The following is a 19,044-nucleotide window of genomic DNA, read 5'->3' on the forward strand; positions in this document are numbered from 1 at the left end:
AGGAGATGAAGACACAAGGAGATGAGGACATAAGGAGATGAGGACATAAGGAGGAGAAAGAGGGGATTCCTGGAGAGTGTTTTTTGGATCGTATGCAAACACACGATTGAAAAGTCTTTCGGTCGATGTGCACACAGAAGAGGCCAGTCCTGGCACACACCCCACGGGGATCATGCCTGTGTGTGTGTGTGCGTGTGGGGATGTGTGTGTGTGTGTGTGTGGGGATGGGTGTGTGTGTGTGTGGGTGTGTGTGTGTGAGAGAAACACAGAGAGAAAGGAGAGAGCGGGTGTGTGACCTAGGTCTTTGACGTGTGTCATGATACTCTGTACCTGTGAGCGTGTGTGTGTGTGCTTGCATGTGTGCACAGGCATGTGTACGTGGCTATGCCTGTGTGTGTGTGTGTGCGTGTAAGGCTAGAGGAGGGGTGTGTTAGGACCCAGCAGGCTTGCTGTAGTCATCCACCCCAGTGATGGTGGCCTTGCAGAAGAAGCAGTCCTTGTTGTTCATCAGGTGCTGGTTGATGCAGGCCCTGGGTGCACACGAGACACAAGCACCATAAAACAGAGTTAGAACCCCATCCAGTTGACAGAACGGCATACGAGGGAACATTAATCAAGCGCGCCTCAGAGTATTTCATCACAGAACAAATGCGTATTCTCTCAAGGTCTGAAGCAGAGGGGTGCGATGGTTTTATCAGACCGACTCAGCGGTTTCTGGAGCGCTAAGTCATCCAAAACTACACTGTCCCCCGGCTGGGCTAATCAACCAATCAAGGACTCCGCCTCCACCTGTCCGTCAAACTAACCGTTGGGGTTTTAGTTTCGGAGGTGTAGCGCCGGAGGAAAGCTATTTCCAAGGCCCTGGGGTCGGGTGGTGTCGCTGATACAGGCAGTCGGAGTTACAGTCATTTATGCTGTCTGGTGTAAGAAGTCATAGGAGCGGGTCGTTTAGGATTTGAATGAGGTGGATTCAGATCCACCTGAGAGGAGGGAGGAGGTGGATGAGGAGCAGGAGAAGGAACTTACTTGCAGGACTTGTGAGAACACGGTCTGAAGATGGCTGAGATGGAGTGGGCGTAGCAGATAGGACACAAGTCTTCCTCACTGGTTGGCTGGAAGGAAGGAACACACACACACACACACACAGATGTTAGACAGTGATCAGTTTGGAAGACAGCCAGTATATCATAGCACAGCTATAGGTTTAACCAGCCTGAGTTCTGCTTTGATCCCTCTATCCTTCCCCTCTCCTCTCCTAACACACTCCTTCTCTGCTCTCCTCTATCTGAACTCTTCTTATAACAGTCTTCCTCTCTTCTCTGTCCCTCCATCTCCTCTCCTAACACAATCCTCCTCTCCTTGACTCTCTCTGTCCCGCGCCTCTCCATCATTCTTTCGTTAATGCGTTCCGCCCTCTCTCTCCAGCTCCATCCCTCTTTCTTCATCACTGAATTCATGCACGCCTCCACTCAATTACTCCGTCCCTCCATCAACCATCTTCATCAATCCACTATTCTATTTGTTCACCGCCTCCCCTCCTCTAATCCTCTATCCCTTCATTCTACTCCCTCCATCACTCTTTGACTTCTCATTTCCTTCAGCGTGTCATCCCTCCATCCCTCTCTCCTCGGGGACCGCAGCATGTAGCTGTCATCTCATCAACACCCGAACAAGGACCCCCTTCATCAAAACACGGCAATTTACCTATACTTAGAACACCACCATGGAGCGGCTCCACACACACACACACTAAGAGCTAGCCACTTGCGTTCCCTTTCAAGCGTTTTTCAAATGTGACGTGGGATTTTCCGTGGGCAGATACTGTTGAGTTAGTCCTCTTTTGTGGCGTTGAGGCGTAACATTTTCGTTAGTTTTCCCATTACTGTCCCGCGAAGGCACACGTCCATGGGCGGCGCAACCTTATCTAAACGGAGCATCAAGGCACGGCGCGAGCGCCTGCTGTGGAGCGTTAATCACCTATTCTGAGTGTTCCCTCGCGCGGAAACACGCCAGCAGTCAAAGAGCTCGACCGGAGAGGCTCTCTGACCAGAAGATGGACATGTGACTGGTGCAGACGGACACCTGCCAAGGCCTGCTTCTCACAGGCAGGTCATGTGACTGGCGCAGACGGACACCCGCCAAGGCCTGCTTCTCACGGGCAGGTCATGTGACTGGCGAGGGACAGGGCGGAGGGGTATGCGAGGAGGGCGGCGGCGAAATTAGTTTAGTTACCTGGTCAGGTATTCCTGCCCAAGCACTGTAACAGGCTGTTCCCAGGTGTGAGATCATCTGACCTCCGAGAATGTTTGAACCCTTTTCAGTATCACTTCAAGAGGAGAGGGCATGGGGGGAGAGCTAGGCCGTATAAATGGAGTCTTCCTTGCAGTTTTCATGGTTAAAATAAGATGAAAGCTCTGGCTGACAGGAGGCTGACTGGGTCTGGTGAATACTCCCCACTGTGGAGCCTGGAAATCCCCAGTGCACACACACACTACACACACACACACTACACACACTGTACACACACACACACTACATTCACACTACACGATACACACACGGATGGACGGAACTGTAACCATAATCCTTCTGACTGACAGTAATGCCGCAAATCTAAACTACAAATACACAAAGTTTCCAGAGGCTTGATTTGAAGCTAAAAGTAGAAGGCTTATGTTGCTCACTGAACTGCCATTTTCTTGTTTTCCTGCACCAGGAAAACAGGCAGCAGGAAAATAGGCAGATCTATTACATAGCTTTGTATAATAGATGAGTTTCCAAGTAACGCTCCACATCTGATTTTCTCTCAGTCTTCATCTCCTCTGGTCTCTCCGAACTAGATTACTTTCTTTTCTTTCTTTCTACAATCCCCCCCCCCATCTATCAGTGTGTCCTTCCTGAGGACATCTACTCCTCAGAGGGGTATATTGTTTCTGTGTGGAGCGGCACACACAGAGGTGAAGGACACCACACACACACTTCTCATCCACTCTCTCATTCTCACACAGCATCCACCAGTACGACCAGTCGCCTGCCCTTGACCCACACTCTCTCCCTCTCCCTCTCCCCCTCCCCCTCCCCCTCCCCCTCCCCCTCCCCCCCCCCCCCCCTCCCCTCCCCCTCCCCCTTCCCATAGCAACCCCTACAGCCAGACGGGCGTCGGTCTCGGCAGAACCTGGGTTCTGAACCCCCCCGGAATAGCCAATGACATCACAGGAGAGCATCGCTGTCAGGTCAGTCGCTGTGTGTTGCTACGGCATACGGCGGGAGGAGGGAGGGGGGGGGGGAGCAGGGGTCTTTGAGGCCAGGGGCCGTGAGATTGGTGCTGGGGATGAGTTGCTGGTGACTGAATTATTCTTGTCCTCCAGAGGGTGAACGATGCCAACAGTCAACAGTCTGACAGCAGATCCTGCTAGCATTCCAACAGCATCTTCTGCTCTCTGCTCAGCACTGTCACGTCCTTTACAGAAGGACTGAGACATTTCCTCTCTCTGCTCAGAACTGTCACCTTCTTTACAGAAGGACTGAGCTTGGAAAATGGACAAGATCCTGAGCTGCCACTTACCATGTCAAACATCATCTATTTTTAAGAATTGGTACTACTGGACGTCACCAAAAAAAAAAACCCTCTCTTCCTCCTTCACTTCTCTCTTTTTCTTCCTCTGTCTCTCTTATCCTCGTTCCACCACCTGAGGTAATCAGCTCCTTCATCTAGGCTTCCTCAGAGAGGAGCTCTGCAGAAACAGAGCCACAGTCTGCCTCGGAGAGAGGATCCGGTGTGTTCTTGTGTGCGTGTTATTCTGTGTGTGTTCTTTTGTGTGTGTGTGTTTGTGTTTGTGTGTGTGTTTGTGTGTGTGTGCGTGCGTCTGAACTAGGGCCAAACCTGACAGGTAACCTTTGTCTAAGCCTGGGGACTGTAAAAGGTGGCAGCGTGGTATTTAACAGAACAGGGGGTGGCAATGGGTCAAAAACACACACGCACACACACACAGTCCATATTAAAGCTGACCGTGTGTGTGTGTGCTTGCCCTAGTGAACGGAGAGAGCGGGAGCAGAAGAGTACAAAGTAAAAGTCAGGTGGCTGAGCGGTGAGGGAAGCGGGCTAGTAATCCGAAGGTTGCCAGTTCGATTCCCGGCCGTGCAAACTGACGTTGTGTCCTTGGTGTGTACTTACTGTAAGTCGCTCTGGATAAGAGCATCTGCTAAATGACAATGTAAATGTAAAAACTGTTTCTACAAAGCTTGATATTCCTGCAGCAGATCCCAGTGCTTGCTCCTACAGGGTCCTCGGTGCTATTCCTACCGTCTCTCTGCCTGTCTCTTAGCTGCTGGAGAACACGATGCTAATATCCATTCAGAGCAGCAGTCTCCCATCGCCCCGGGCGACAGAAATGACTGTTCACACTTCCTTTCAAGTCCGCCAAACCTCCAGGTGAGTGGGAGGCCTGGTGGGATTGGAGGGAGGGATGGAGCAGATAGGTGACGGTATTTCTGAGGAGAGATTAATTGCAGTCAGGCCAGAGTAGAGAAGAACAGAGAGACGCGTGATTGTGGATGTTTCCAGCAGTGCGTGTAGTTCAAAGCTTGTTATGAATAATGTCACGGTGAGACTGAGAAGCGCTCGTACCCCCGTCCTGGCTGGGGTGAGAATGAGCCGTGGGCAGGTCACCCTAGCATCTAGCTAAGGTTAGCCTAAACTCAGGACTGGCTAAAATTACGACAGAAGATACAGATTGATAAATGCAGTATCACTCTATACCACCAGTGCTGGTGCAGTGGCAGCTGTGCAGGGGGGGGGGGGGGGGGGTTGCTGATGGAACAGCTCTGACAGAAGGGGGGGTAGCTGATTGAGGAGAGTTGTGTTTGTCTTTGCAGTGTGGAACACAGAAAGGTCAGGCTCGGTAGAAACAATTACTGGAAATCAGACACCACTTTAGTGTGCATCTCCCTCGGTAGGTTCTCTCTCTCTCCTCTCTCTATCTGAGACTCACTTACTCTCTCCTCTCTCTCTCTCCTCTCTCTCTCTGAGACTCACTAACTCTCTCCTCTCTCTCTATGTCTCTCTCGGCCACACTCTCTCTCTCACTCACTCTCTCTCTCTCTGCCTAAATTTTTCCATAATTATCTCTCCTCCCTTCCTTTTTGGCTCCCTCTCTGCCTTTCTCATATTGGCTCTTTCTTTCTGTCTGCCCCCTCCATCTGCCTCTCTCTCTTTTCATCCTCCTCTCGCTCTTTCTCTCTCTCGCTCTCTCTCTCTCTCTCTCTACCCCCCGTCCTCTCCTCTGCCCACACACCAGGCTCTCTCTCCCATTTCAAGGAAAATCGTTAGGATGTGTGCCTGGTTGCCTAGACATCACAAGCTGTTGTTCATGGCTAACATGAATAAACAAAATGTAGGTGACGTGTGTGTGTGTGTGTTAGTATGTGAGCGTCTCTGAGGGTGTGTTTCTGTGAGTGTGTGTGTCTGTGTGAGTGTGGAAAAAGAGAAACACAAAGATATAGCTGTAGCTGGTAGCGCCTAAGCAGTCCGACAGGTTTTCAAACAGGAGGGTGATTTAATAAACAGGGGGAGAGTCAGGCATCCATTGTCTACCTCCCTGTCTGGAAGTCTCTCTCCATTTCTCTCTGGAAGTCTCTCTCTGTGTCTGGGGGGGGATCTCTCTCCTCTCTCTCTCCCCCTCTCTCTCCCCCCCCCCCTCTCTCCCCCCCCCTCTCTCTCCCCGCCCACTCTCTCTTTCCCTCCCTCTCTCTCTCCCCCTCTCTCTTCCCCCCTCTCTCTCTCCCTCCCTCCTACCCCCATTCTTTCTCTCCCTCTGCCCCTTCTCCCCCTGCACCCTCTTTCCTTGCCCCCCTCTTTTCACCTCACTGACTCTCACTCTCGGAGGGTCTTTCTCACCGTCTGCTCTCTCTCTCTCTCTCTCTCTCTCTCTCTCTCTCTCTCTCTCTCTCTCTCTATCTCTCTCTATCTCTCTCGTAACACAGAACAAATTCACTGGGAATAAGGCCAGTATTCACTTCATTCATTTGTCACGTCACCTTCCTTTTTCAGGTTAAGGACTAAAGACCCACTTTCTAAGAGTGTCGTGACATCAGCCAAGTTTATTTTGAGCACACAGAGACCAAGTGACACACTTAGCACACAGACCTCACATTCATACATTCAGATGTGCCATATAGCGTACAACAGAACAACTATCACAGGAAGACTCAATTGAGAACCCTTTTCAGATCACAAAGAACCCGTTTGCCGCCGCTAAAAAATCATTGCCGCCGCTGGTTCATAATTCTATGAAATATCGACAATCGCAGAAGTCGCAATAATATGAATCTGCGGAGCTGTCGCTCCACGGAACTCAAATGAACGGCTTTCTGCTGCTCTCTCTCCGATTGGACGATGAGCCACTGAACAGTGAGAGGATGTCAATCACTCACAAAGTCATGACAACTGAACAAACAACAGCAAGTACAGCGGAGCACTTTCTCCTCTCCTCAGCCTGGCAGGCAGAGGATACATCCTCCAGATAGCGCAAGAGAAAACCTACATATCTAGGTAGCGAGCTAACATCAAGTTAGCTATATTTTAGTTAAAATTAGTATTCGCAATGTAATGTTTGTGATGTTGATGGCCAACTAATTATTATTATTCAGGAAATAATGTTCCAGCTAGTCTAGTAACTTTAGCTAGAGCTAGAACTAGACTGTAGCTGATTGTTAGGTTGTTAGATTGCTAGATTGTTAGGCTGGTTTATTTACATTAAAATAATACTTTTGTGGAACAAAGGCTTCCTTTATATTTGGGGATTACCTACATGAGTGAGTTTGGTGAGTGTGTGCATTGCACAAGATGGGGCTAGTACGTGTAAGCACAGTAAGTTTCAGGCATGTAACACTTTACTAGTCAGGGTTAGCAGGGGGTGCATTTCATGGCAAGAAGGAATACAACAAGCCTGTTGTGAAATGCACCCCCCTCTATTGTCTGTTCTGTATATCCCAGAATCAAATGATTCTTACTGTACACTGAGGGCACTAGTATGAGTAACCACAGAAAGTTTCAGGCATGTAACACTTTCCTAGTAAAGGTTAGCAGGGGGTGCATTTCATGGCAAGAAGGAATACAACAAGCCTGTCGTGAAATGCACCCCCCTCTATTGTCTGTTCTGTATATCCCAGCATCAAATGATTCTTACTGTACACTGAGGGAAATAGTATGAGTAACCACAGTAAGTTTCAGGCATGTAACACTTTCCTAGTCAGGGTTAGCAGGGGGTGCATTAAGCCTGTCGTGAAATGCACCCCCCTCTATTGTCTGTTCTGTATATCCCAGTATCAAACTATTCTTACTGTACACTGAGGGCACTAGTATGAGTAACCACAGTAAGTTTCAGCCATGTGACACTTTCCTAGTCAGAGTTAGAAGGGGGTGCATTTCATGGCAAGAAGGAATACAACAAGCCTGTCGTGAAATGCACCCCCCTCTATTGTCTGTTCTGTATATCCCAGCATCAAATGATTCTTACTGTACACTGAGGGAAATAGTATGAGTAACCACAGTAAGTTTCAGGCATGTAACACTTTCCTAGTCAGGGTTAGCAGGGGGTGCATTAAGCCTGTCGTGAAATGCACCCCCCTCTATTGTCTGTTCTGTATATCCCAGCATCAAATGATTCTTACTATACACTGAGGGCACTAGTATGAGTAAACACAGTAAGTTTCAGGCATGTGACACTTTCCTAGTCAGAGTTAACAGGGGGTGCATTTCATGGCAAGAAGGAATACAACAAGCCTGTCGTGAAATGCACCCCCATCTATTGTCTGTTCTGTATATCCCAGCATCAAATGATTCTTACTGTACACTGAGGGCACTAGTATGAGTAAACACAGTAAGTTTCAGGCATGTGACACTTTCCTAGTCAGAGTTAACAGGGGGTGCATTTCATGGCAAGAAGGAATACAACAAGCCTGTCGTGAAATGCACCCCCCGCTATTGTCTGTTCTGTATATCCCAGCATCAAATGATTCTTACTGTACACTGAGGGCACTAGTATGAGTAACCACAGTAAGTTTCAGGCATGTAACACTTTCCTAGTCAGGGTTAGCAGGGGGTGCATTAAGCCTGTCGTGAAATGCACCCCCCTCTATTGTCTGTTCTGTATATCCCAGCATCAAATGATTCTTACTGTACACTGAGGGCACTAGTATGAGTAACCACAGTAAGTTTCAGCCATGTGACACTTTCCTAGTCAGAGTTAGAAGGGGGTGCATTTCATGGCAAGAAGGAATACAACAAGCCTGTCGTGAAATGCACCCCCCTCTATTGTCTGTTCTGTATATCCCAGCATCAAATGTTTTTTACTGTACACTGAGGGCACTAGTATGAGTAAGCACAGTAAGTTTCAGGCATGTAACACTTTCCTAGTCAGGGTTATCAGGGGGTGCATTAAGCCTGTCGTGAAATGCACCCCCCTCTATTGTCTGTTCTGTATATCCCAGCATCAAATGATTCTTACTGTACACTGAGGGCACTAGTATGAGTAACCAGAGTAAGTTTCAAGCATCTGACACTTTCCTAGTCAGAGTTAGCAGTGGGTGCATTGCATTTACATCAAATGGAAAACAAAGCCTGCCATGAAATGCTCTCCCCCCGCATACGTTTCTTCCCTTCTACTCCAGCATTATGTACATTTAATAGCATACATTTAATACCAATACATGTGTATGTATAGGGTGGACAGGTCTGAAATCAGAATAGTCCATGGTAGGTGTGGGATTATTATTGGGTGTGCTTTGCCTTCGGCAAGGGCACAACCTTTGTTCTCTCACATATATATTATATTATTATTATTATTATTATTATTCTTTTTGCCCCCCTAAAACTCAGTCAATATTTGGCCTACATAGACAAAGTAGGTGTCAAAAGTTTCGTCTTGGTAGCGATTGAGTTGCTTCTATTGGAATTTACGTTCCGTTGCATGGTTTAGGCCGAAGTTAAGTTTTTGTGGCGAAAAGTGAAGCTAACGGTGGCTAATTTGCTAGCCACAGTCACTGACGTTACTAACGTCACTACGTCACTAACGTCACAAAAACACGCGTGACTACCTTTGGCAGAACATTCGTTTCGCATCTGTTAACTTGGGGGATAGCTAGGCTAACTATAGCTTTACTGCAAGGCAGCTGCAGAAACGCCACAAGCAAAGAGGCCAGGGTGATAACTATTTACTCATTTTACTTTGTGATATGACACACAATTGTCATGTGTAATGTACAGTATAAGCTGATATTATTAAGGAAGTACATCTACTTTCGGAAACAGTAGTCTACTATTTCACTGAAGTATTAGCATCATGACATTAGCCTGTGTTGCCCGGGCAACACATACTACAGTGGTCTATGATGTAGCGTTATCTGTTTTCAATCGTTAAAATAAACATTCCTCACATATACATTTTCGTTGTAGGATTTATTCTGACATTAGTAAACGATTTGTTGGTGAAATTACCATTACCTGTGGTTTCAAACTAGTGTAGCTCACTGCAACGCTGTAGCTTACGTGAGACACACTACAAAAACATCTACACTACACAGCTGTTTAGGAAGTCAAACGGCGACAGAACATGTTCGGCACTCCCCTTACTTAAATCAAAAGTTTATCTAACTACTAAACTGAACTTCATTTCCACAGCCTAAACGTTGTCAATCTGTTCATGAAAATAATTAATTTCATCTTAAACCGTACAACGGAACGTTAAATCCAATTCAACCAACGCAATCGCTACCAAGACGAACACAGCAGTAGTCTATTAGTACTGTACCGGAGTAGTACAATTTACCGGGGCAGCTTCTCCACACAGGGCTATATCGCATTTTGCGTTGTTACTGACAATGGTCGCTACCAGTGAGCTTTTTATGAATGAGCGATTTTCCACTAAATAAATGTCAAGCTTATTTACGTTTTGGGGGGCATATTTTCAGTTAGCAGATGGTACTGTTTGAATCGCGATTCCATCTTCTACTGCCGGGTAACGTCGTAGAATAATCTTCAAAGGGGGTTCTTTATTAATGAATGAATGCAATGAGTAGGCTACATGCCTGAAAATATCACGAGAAGGGAAAAACTTAAAATGACGTTTAAGTCATAGAGATTAGGTCAATTTTTACACCGGTCTGCCAAATGTATTCGTTTTGATTCAACGATGAGGCTGCCTCTTGCAGGGGAAATGAGAAGACATCTATTTCATTCTACACTTCACTCGTATTTTCAGTTGTAAATGAGCAGCTTTTTTGTCTGTTTTTTTTAAATCTATTTAATCTTTATAAATAATAACTATGCATTTTCATATAAAATATAGGCCTACAGAAATCAGTTGTAAAAATGTAATTCAAAAACGGACCCCTGTGCAACCGACGCAAGCAAGCACACCCTACAATTTCCCCAGAAATTGTACCCTCTCTAGTTACATTTACATTTATTCATTTAGCAGACGCTTTTATCCAAAGCGACTTCCAAGAGAGAGCTTTAACTTATCTTAAAAAAGGATTTGATGGTGAGAACATTTCTTTTGATGTTGATACTTAGTTGATACATCGTTTTTAGTACTTGTCTTTTGTAGGTCAGGACAGCTGATAGCCTATTCTGGATCAGAAGGCTGTTGTTTTTGACCTGTCTGAGTAACCTACCCTACGCGCAGGCTAACTGCATTAAAATGGCATGCCTTTGAACCTATACATTAATATGAAGAGCCATGTGAAATACTTTGAACCTGCTACACAAAATAAATTTCCTTTGGTAATCATACTGGGGTATATTTCCTCAGAATACGATGTCATGGAGCAAGAATGTTGGTTCGCGTTCGTTACTATACGGTTTGAATGACGAATTTTAAGGATTTTGTGTTGAAAATAGCATCTATTTATAAAGTATAATGAGACTTCTGTCTCCCCTTCGTTTGGTTGCGATATCAAGACAAAATCCTTCACTCGCGAGGGGGTGCCAATCCAGAGAGTCATGCATCGGGTGATACAAGACCGGAATGTATTTATGCCTCGAAATTTTGAAGGAAAAGAACATTCCCCTGAAAAAGCACCTTTTAGTTGTCAGTGTGCGGGTAGAAGGCACAATTATGTTATTCTTAGATGGATCAGAAGGCTGCTGTGATCTCGTCAGATGGACCATCTCAATCTAAATATAGGTCTGATAAGAGAGGACTATGGAAGTCTTGAATGCTTCTCAAATAGTTTATTCCCAGCCCCCCGCCCTCGTACCCCCCCCTCCCCCTCCCCCTCCCCCTCATACCCCCCCCGCACTCGTACCCCCCCCTCCTCCTCCCCCTCATACCCCCCCCTCCCCCGCACTCGTACCCCCCCCCCCCCTCCCTGGGCTGTGACACATACTAGAACTAAAACGAGGAGCTGGAATAAAAGGAAGAAGAGAAAATTGTTAATGGCGCAGCGCGACTGTTGGCATGGTGTCTCCCACGTTCCTCCTGGTTGGACTGGCAGCAACACTTACACAAGGTTTGTGGATTCTACAAGGACAAAAGGAAAACGCTGTATCGTTTTCCAACGTTGACGATACGATTTCCTTTCTCCCTTTTTTTCTCTGTGTGTTTAGCACGGTTGGTGGCATGAAAACAAGAAGAGAGTGCATATTGTGTTTCCCGTAGTTTCATGAGGTCATACTTGTCTTAAAGAGGATTACCTAAACCACTAATGGCAGGCCTAAACTAGGCATTTGACGCCACTTAGACATGTCATGATTATGGTTCAAACTTCAGTCATAGAGTATGCACATCTGCTTATATCTAATTCCATAACTGTCTGAAAATGTACGATTTATTGTTAAATCTATGACTTGGTAGCAGTTACTTTTTTACTTCTGAAAAAAAAACAAGCTATTTGATACCTGTGACGAACAAAGGAAAAAGTCCAAAAAACGTAGACGTAGTAAAAAATAGCATCGGTCAGAAACTCCATCCCTCCCTCTTTCCCCCTGAAGGAGAGAAGGAGACCTTGAGAAGGAGAGCAGGGAAAAATCAATCTCCCTCTCTGTATCCCGTCCCCTCCGCTCGTCCTATTTAGAGCCCGCGGCGCTCAGGTTTCCACCCACACCCAGCTCATTCATCCTGGGCCCGGTGCTCAGCAGCGGGGCCTCCGGGGCCGCTGCCTCCGGGGGCAGGGTCAGACGAGCGGGCGGGCGGAGAGTGTCTCTGACGGAGGCGAGCCCGGGGGAGGGGGAGGGGGGGGGGGGGTGGAGTTTGCTGGTATGGGAGGACAGGTAATAGAGCGTTTCACATTTACATTTAGTCACTTAGCAGACGCTCTTATCCAGAGCGACTTACAGTAAATACAGGGACATTCTCCCCGAAGCAAATGTAGGGTGAAGTGCCTTGCCCAAGGACACAACGTCATTTGGCACGGCCAGGAATCGAACCAACAACCTTCTGATTAATAGCCCAACTCCCTAACCGCTCAGCCATGTGACCCCCAGTTTTACCAGCAGGTGCTTTCATCAGGCCAGAGGCTGTCTCTGTAGCGAGGTGTAGAAAAGGAGGAGGAAGGGAGTGGACTGATATAAAGCATTGTGACTTCATCCGACACAGTTCTGAGAGGCATGTTGAGATCATGCTGCAACAGCAGGAGGAAGAGGAGATGTTTTATATTATTACTCCTGTCAAGAGGAGCCAGGGAGAGACACACACACACACCGGGGAACCTATACCCTGAAGATCTGATCACGTTTCACCCCCAGGATCACCAGCCTTCTCTCCTCTGGGGGCAAGCCAGGATACCCAGCAGTAAGTATACACCAGTCTACTACTATTACAGTAGTGTACTCATTCTGTAGTCAACCACAACGGTTCCACACCCATACACTCATCTTGTACTATAGTAGAGTCTATGTCCACTCTCCTGCATGTTCTAGATGTTTCCCTGCTCCAACACACCTGGTTCAGATGAATGGGTCGTTATCAGGCTTCTGCGGGGTGTGATACTGACCCAGTTATCTGAGGTCATTATCAGGCCGGCGCTGAAGACCACAGCTCACTCCTCCACCTACGTCCTCGTACACTGGTACTGGCGTGGTGGTGTTCAGGGTGGTGTTCAGGGTGGTGTACTTACAGCGGTGCTGGCTGCAGCCTGCTGGGACTCCTCCGTCAGGAAGGACAGCATCCTCTCCACCTTCCGCTCCTCCTCTTCACTGATGTAGTCCGTGTCTGCACACACACACACACACACCACACACGCATACACACAGGTAAACATTCACAGACAGGTAAACGCACACATAGGAAAACACTTGCAGAGAACACACTTGTAAATAAACAATCACATACACACACACACATCCACGTAAAATGGAGCCTGTGAGATTATTTTCCTATAGAGGGGCAGGGGGGTGGAGGAAGATAGAGATGGGTGGAGGGAGAGAGAGGGTGATGAAGGATGAAAGAGGGGGATGAAGTGAGAGAGAGTCGGTGTAAAATGCTGAAAGGCTTTATCAAGGGCAACCTTCCTGTAATTGTTTGACCAGTCACTAGACTGGGCAACAGTCTCTCTCTATGTTTCCATTTAATTTAAATGCTTCATTGGCCTGATAAGAAATTATTAAAATATTGGCAAAGCAAGCTTACGTAACTTAAACAATGAATAAATAAGAACACCAGGATGTAATGAGATTGAAATAGCAAACAGACAAAATAGAAACCTTCCCTCCAGCTCTCTCCCAACTCAATAATCCACTATGCAGCACAGTAGTATACAAACACCCAATCATCAATGACACTGCACCTCTAAATCCTACACTCCCCACCTCGTCTATAGTCAATACCCCTACTGTTGTTAGAGGAAGGATCTTCCCTGTCCCAATGTGCGATCATTACTAGATATCTGATATCAGCTGAAGTTATTGATCTCCTGGCAGAAGTCAAGGATGAAGTTACATCAGGGAAACGCCTGGCGTATTAAAGCATATTTGACTGTAGACAGGTCGAAACAGAGACAGGATGGCACACACATGTGTGTGTGTGTGTGTGTGTGTGTGTGGTGGACAGAAACAGTGGTGTGATGAGGGGAAGAACCTGCTACCAGAGAAATCAGCACTCTCTGAAACCTGAACACAACAGAGCCAGAAATACAGCAGGACAGTTCAAAGACACACGGGGGAGGGGGGGGGGGGGAGGGGAGGGGGGGGGAGAGAAGGCAGAAAGAAAGGGAGGGGGGAAGACAGGAAACGAGAATGAGAACCAAATGGGAGCGGGGGGGGGGGGGGGAGAGAGAGGCATCAACTGTAATCTATCAAATGAGAGCTATCTTTATTCTCATTGGGTGTGCTTTGCCTTCGGCAAGGGCACAACCTTTGTTCTCTCACATATATATTATTATTTTTATTATTCTTTTTGCCCCCCTAAAACTCAGTCAATATTTGGCCTACATTGACAACCTAGGTGTCAAAAGTTTCGTCTTGGTACCCATTGAGTTGCTTCTATTGGGATTTACGTTCCGTTGCATGGTTTAGGCTTAGGTTAAGTTTTTGTGGCGAAAAGTGAAGCTAACGGTGGCTAATTTGCTAGCCACAGTCACTGACGTTACTAACGTCACTACGTCACGAAAACTCGCGTGACTACCTCTAGCAGAACATTAGTTTAGCAGCTCGTTAACTTCTGGGAGATAGCTAAGCTAACTGCTTTACTGCAAGGCAGCTGCAGAAACGCCACAAGCAAAGAGGCCAGAGTGATAACTATTTACTCATTTTACATTGTGATATGACACACAATTGTGACGTGTAATGTACAATATAAGCTGATTTTATTAAGGAAGTACATCTACTTTCGGAAACAGTAGTCTACTATGTCACTGAAGTTTTAGCATCATGACATTAGCCTCTGTTGCCCGGGCAACACATACTACAGTGGTCTATGATGCATCTGTTTTCAATCGTTAAAATAAACATTCCTCACAAATACATTTTCGTTGTAGGATTTATTATGACATTACATTACAAGTAAACGATTTGTGGGTGAAATTATAATTACCTGTGGTTTCAAACCAGTGTTGCTCACTGCAACGCTGTAGCCTACCCGAGACACTACAAAAACATCTACACAGCTGTACAGTAGGAAGTCAAACGGCGACAGAACATGTTCGGCACTCCCCTTACTTAAACCAAAAGTCTATCTAACTACTAACCTTAACTTCATTGCCACAGCCTAAACTTTGTCAATCTGTTGATGAAAATAATTAATTTCAGCCTAAACCGTACAACGGAACGTTAAATCCAATTCAACCAACGCAATCGCTACCAAGACGAACGAACACAGGAGTAGTCTAGTACTGTACCGTAGTACCGGGGCAGCTTCTCCACACAGGGCTATATCGCACTTGCCGTTGTTACTGACAATGATCGCTACCACTGAGCTTTTTATGAAAGCGATTTTCCACTAAATAAATGTCAAGCTTATTTACGTTTTTGGGGGCATATTTTCAGTTAGCAGATGGTACTGTTTGAATCGCGATTCCATCTTCTACTGCCGGTAACGTCGTAGAATAATCTTCAAAGGGGGTTCTTTATTCATGAATTAATGCAATATGAGTAGACTAAATTCCTTAAAATATCACGAGAAAGGAAAAACTTAAAAGGACGTTTAAGTCATAGAGATTAGGTCAATTTTTACACCGCTCTGCCAAATTAATTCGTTTTGATTCAACGATGAGGCTGCCTCTTGCAGGGGAAATGAGAAGACATCTATTTCATTCTACACTTCACTCGTATTTTCAGTTGTAAATGAGCAGCAAAAAAAAAAGCTTTTAAATCTATGTAATCTTTATAAATAATAAGTATGCATTTTTATATAAAATATACAGAAATATCAGTTGTAAAAATGTCATTCAAAAACGGACCCCTGTGCATCCGACGCAAGCAAGCACACCCTACAATTTCCCCAGAAATTGTACCCTCTCTAGTTATCAGTCACTAGCCTTGTGCAACCCAGGGAGCGGAAGAGGGAGAGAGAGGTGGGGATGAAGGAGGAATGGAGAAATATACCAGCAATAGAGGGAGGGGTAGAGGGGAGATCAAGACAGAGAATAAATGATGGGGTTGAGGGGGAGGGGGAGGGAGGGAGGGAGGGAGGGAGGGAGGGAGGGAGGGAGAGAGAGAGAGAGAGAGAGAGAGAGAGAGAGAGAGAGAGAGAGAGAGAGAGAACCAACCTCACTTCAGGAGAAGCCAGAGGAACCATGCATGCTGTAACAGTGTAAAGCTTCTCTTTTGTGTGTGTGCTATTTCAATCTCATTACATCCTGGTGTTCTTATTTATTCATTGTTCACATTGTATAAGCTTGCTTTGCCAATAGTAAAATTATTTCTAATCAAGCCAATGAAGTAATTAAATTACATTTAATCAAGAGGGACTGTTGCCCAGACTAGTTACTGGTCAAACAATTACAGTAGTGTTGCCCTTGATAAAGCCTTTCAGCATTTTCCATCCTCCCCTCTCACTCCATCCCCCTCTCTCTCCTTCCATCCCTCTCTTTCTGCCTTGATCTCCCTCTTTCACAATCACTTTTTCTCTTTGTCACTGCCTTCAATTCCCTAAACACTCTCCCTCCCTCCCTCCTCCAGCTCTACAGGTACTTAGTATCAAATCACAAGCGTTTATGGTATATACTAGTCGGTGCTCTGTAGTTTAGTCAGCAGTGCTACCCCAGGTGGAGCCATGGAGATGCACTGAGCCCAGTTTGAGGTGATTGTGTGTTAGAAACAGAAGCATAATGAAAGAAAACACAGCTTAAGAGTTTGGCAGCTCTCTTCTGCTTCTGACTCCAAAAGACGAGGGCTGCCAAACACAAAGAACAACAACAAGCTTCAAACTAGGAAGGTGTTAAATTTCGTACCACCCGGCCTGTGGCCAGGACAGGGCAGCTGCTCGTACCCCCTGCCTGTGGCCAGGACAGGGCAGCTGCTCGTACCCCCTGCCTGTGGCCAGGACAGGGCAGCTGCTCGTACCCCCTGCCTGTGGCCAGGACAGGGCAGCTGCTCGTACCCCCTGCCTGTGGCCAGGACAGGGCAGGTGAGTGATCTGCCGCTCACAGTTCTACTGAACCTGATGGGTGATTCTTATTCTGTTGGACGGCAGGTCTGCATGGAGTACAGAGTATTTTAGAGACACATCTTCTCTGTTTTTCTCTTTCTCTGTCTTTCTCTCACACACCCTTGCTCTTTCTCTCTCTCTCTCTCTCTCTTTAATCCTGCTCCTTCTGTTTCTCCGTCAACCTCCTCTTTCTCTCTCTGTCTTTCTTTTGTTCTCTCCTCCATCTCTCCATCTTGCTCTGGGCCCTGGTGAGACAGACAGATCAGGTTTCAGTCCTGAGCGGCGCTGTATGCGTAGCAGACCATGTTGGCAGGTTTCCAGGCAGCCCTCACACACAGAATGATTACCAACCTCACCTGCTGCTTGGCATATGGAGCAGAGCAGAGAGAGAGAGAGAGAGAGAGAGAGAGAGAGAGAGAGAGAGAGAGAGAGAGAGAGAGAGAGAGAGAGAGAGAGAGAGAGAGAGAGAGAGAGAGAGAGAGAGAGAGAGAGAGAGAGAGAGAGAGAGAGAGAGAGAGCAGGAGAGATGGAGAGGAGGTGAGACTGAAAGAGAAGAGTTTAGTTCTAGAACCAGCCTATTTCACAGCTGTTGTCTGAAGTGTTTCTCTGCTAGGCTGCATGTTGAATCTAGAAGATTCTCTGTACTTTGGACTTTGATTCATAAGAGGTGTGTGTGTGTATGCTCTGAACACGTGTGTGTATTTGCGCTCTCTAATCATGTGGGTGTGCTCTGATGGTGTGTGTGTGTGTTCTGATCATGTGTGTCTTTTGAGGGGGTGTGGGTGAGCGCGACATGTGCTGCTGTCCTCCAACACAGGCTGTGTGAACTCACAAACACAGGCCGAGTCCCGGACTGCAAGCCAGCTGACGCCTCAACACGTGTCCTCCCTCAGACCCGGGTTCAAGACCCAGCACCGGCCTGTACCCCTTTCCCATCCAACCACGGTGATGACCACACCAGCTCTGGGGGTGGAGCCAGGGGAGGAAGCTGATCTGTCATCAATGTGCCTCAGGCCGATTCTCATGGTGAGAGATAACTGAACATAAGGGGGTATAGATAATAATAATAATAAAAAACTGTAGATGGTTCTATTTGGGAATGGGTGGTTACTAGATGGGACACCATCAGTTCTGGATGGTTCTGAGTGATTCCATAGGGGTTCGGACTACTTCTGGGTTGTTGTAGGTGTTTGTGGTTGGTCCTAGTTGGTACTGGCTGATTCCAGATGGTTCTGAGTGGACCAACAGAGTTTGTGGTTGGTACTGGTTGCTGTTTCTGCCCTCTGTGTAATCCACAACAGATGGGAAGCCCAGTAATGGGTCTTAGCTGGTGATATCCCACTGCATACTGATGAGGACACATTCAAAAGGCCATGTGATTGAACAGTCTGTCCCTCCTCTGGAGTTGGCCCAGTTCAGAAACAGACCTGGGGCAGGTGAGCAGGCTGGGGGGTGGGGGGGAGGTGGAGGGATGGGGGGAGAGGTGGAGGGATAGGGGAGAGGGAAGTCTGAACTGATAACAACAAAAACAATCTTCTTCAAGCCTCCCTGTGTCTTAGGTGGAAGTGTTTTTAGTCTTGTATCAATTTGACCTCTCAGAACACTAAACGAGAACCACTGTCATTCATAATACAATAACACACACACCTGTGTGCTACCTGCTGCACTGTAACATGGCAATAAAGGTGATTCAAGCTTCGTTATCCGGAGCATAAATAGAACAGGACAGCTGAAAGACTTTGTGAATGTCATGACATCGTCTGGTTCAGCACATGTTGCCCAGACTCCAGAGGTACCTGCCGCTGTCTGTCTGTCTGCCTGTCTGCCTGCCTGTGTCTGTCTTCCCTGCCTCTCTGTCTGTCTGCCTGTCTGCCTGTCTGTGTCTGTGTCTGCCCTGCCTGTCTGTCTGTATGTCTGTCTGTCTGTCTGTCTGCCTGTCTGTCTGTCTGTCTGTCTGTCT

At 46.8% G+C, this 19,044-nt stretch overlaps 1 protein-coding gene across 1 annotated transcript in view; it reads right to left on the minus strand.

Annotated features, from left to right (window-relative positions):
• Nucleotides 1-226: 226 nt before the first annotated feature.
• LOC134019280 (E3 ubiquitin-protein ligase RNF123) overlaps nt 227-19,044 on the minus strand; it is an 84,899-nt gene continuing 66,081 nt past the window's right edge. Inside the window, exons 38-40 of the mRNA XM_062460031.1 lie at nt 13,117-13,211; nt 1,027-1,112; nt 227-530 (exon numbers count right to left, since the gene is read on the minus strand). Of these exons, the coding sequence (XP_062316015.1) occupies nt 431-530; nt 1,027-1,112; nt 13,117-13,211 (281 nt within the window). The 3' untranslated portion in view covers nt 227-430. The remainder of the gene's footprint in view (nt 531-1,026; nt 1,113-13,116; nt 13,212-19,044) is intronic.

This window comes from Osmerus eperlanus, chromosome 1 (genome assembly GCF_963692335.1).
Source record: "Osmerus eperlanus chromosome 1, fOsmEpe2.1, whole genome shotgun sequence".
NCBI lineage: Eukaryota > Metazoa > Chordata > Actinopteri > Osmeriformes > Osmeridae > Osmerus > Osmerus eperlanus.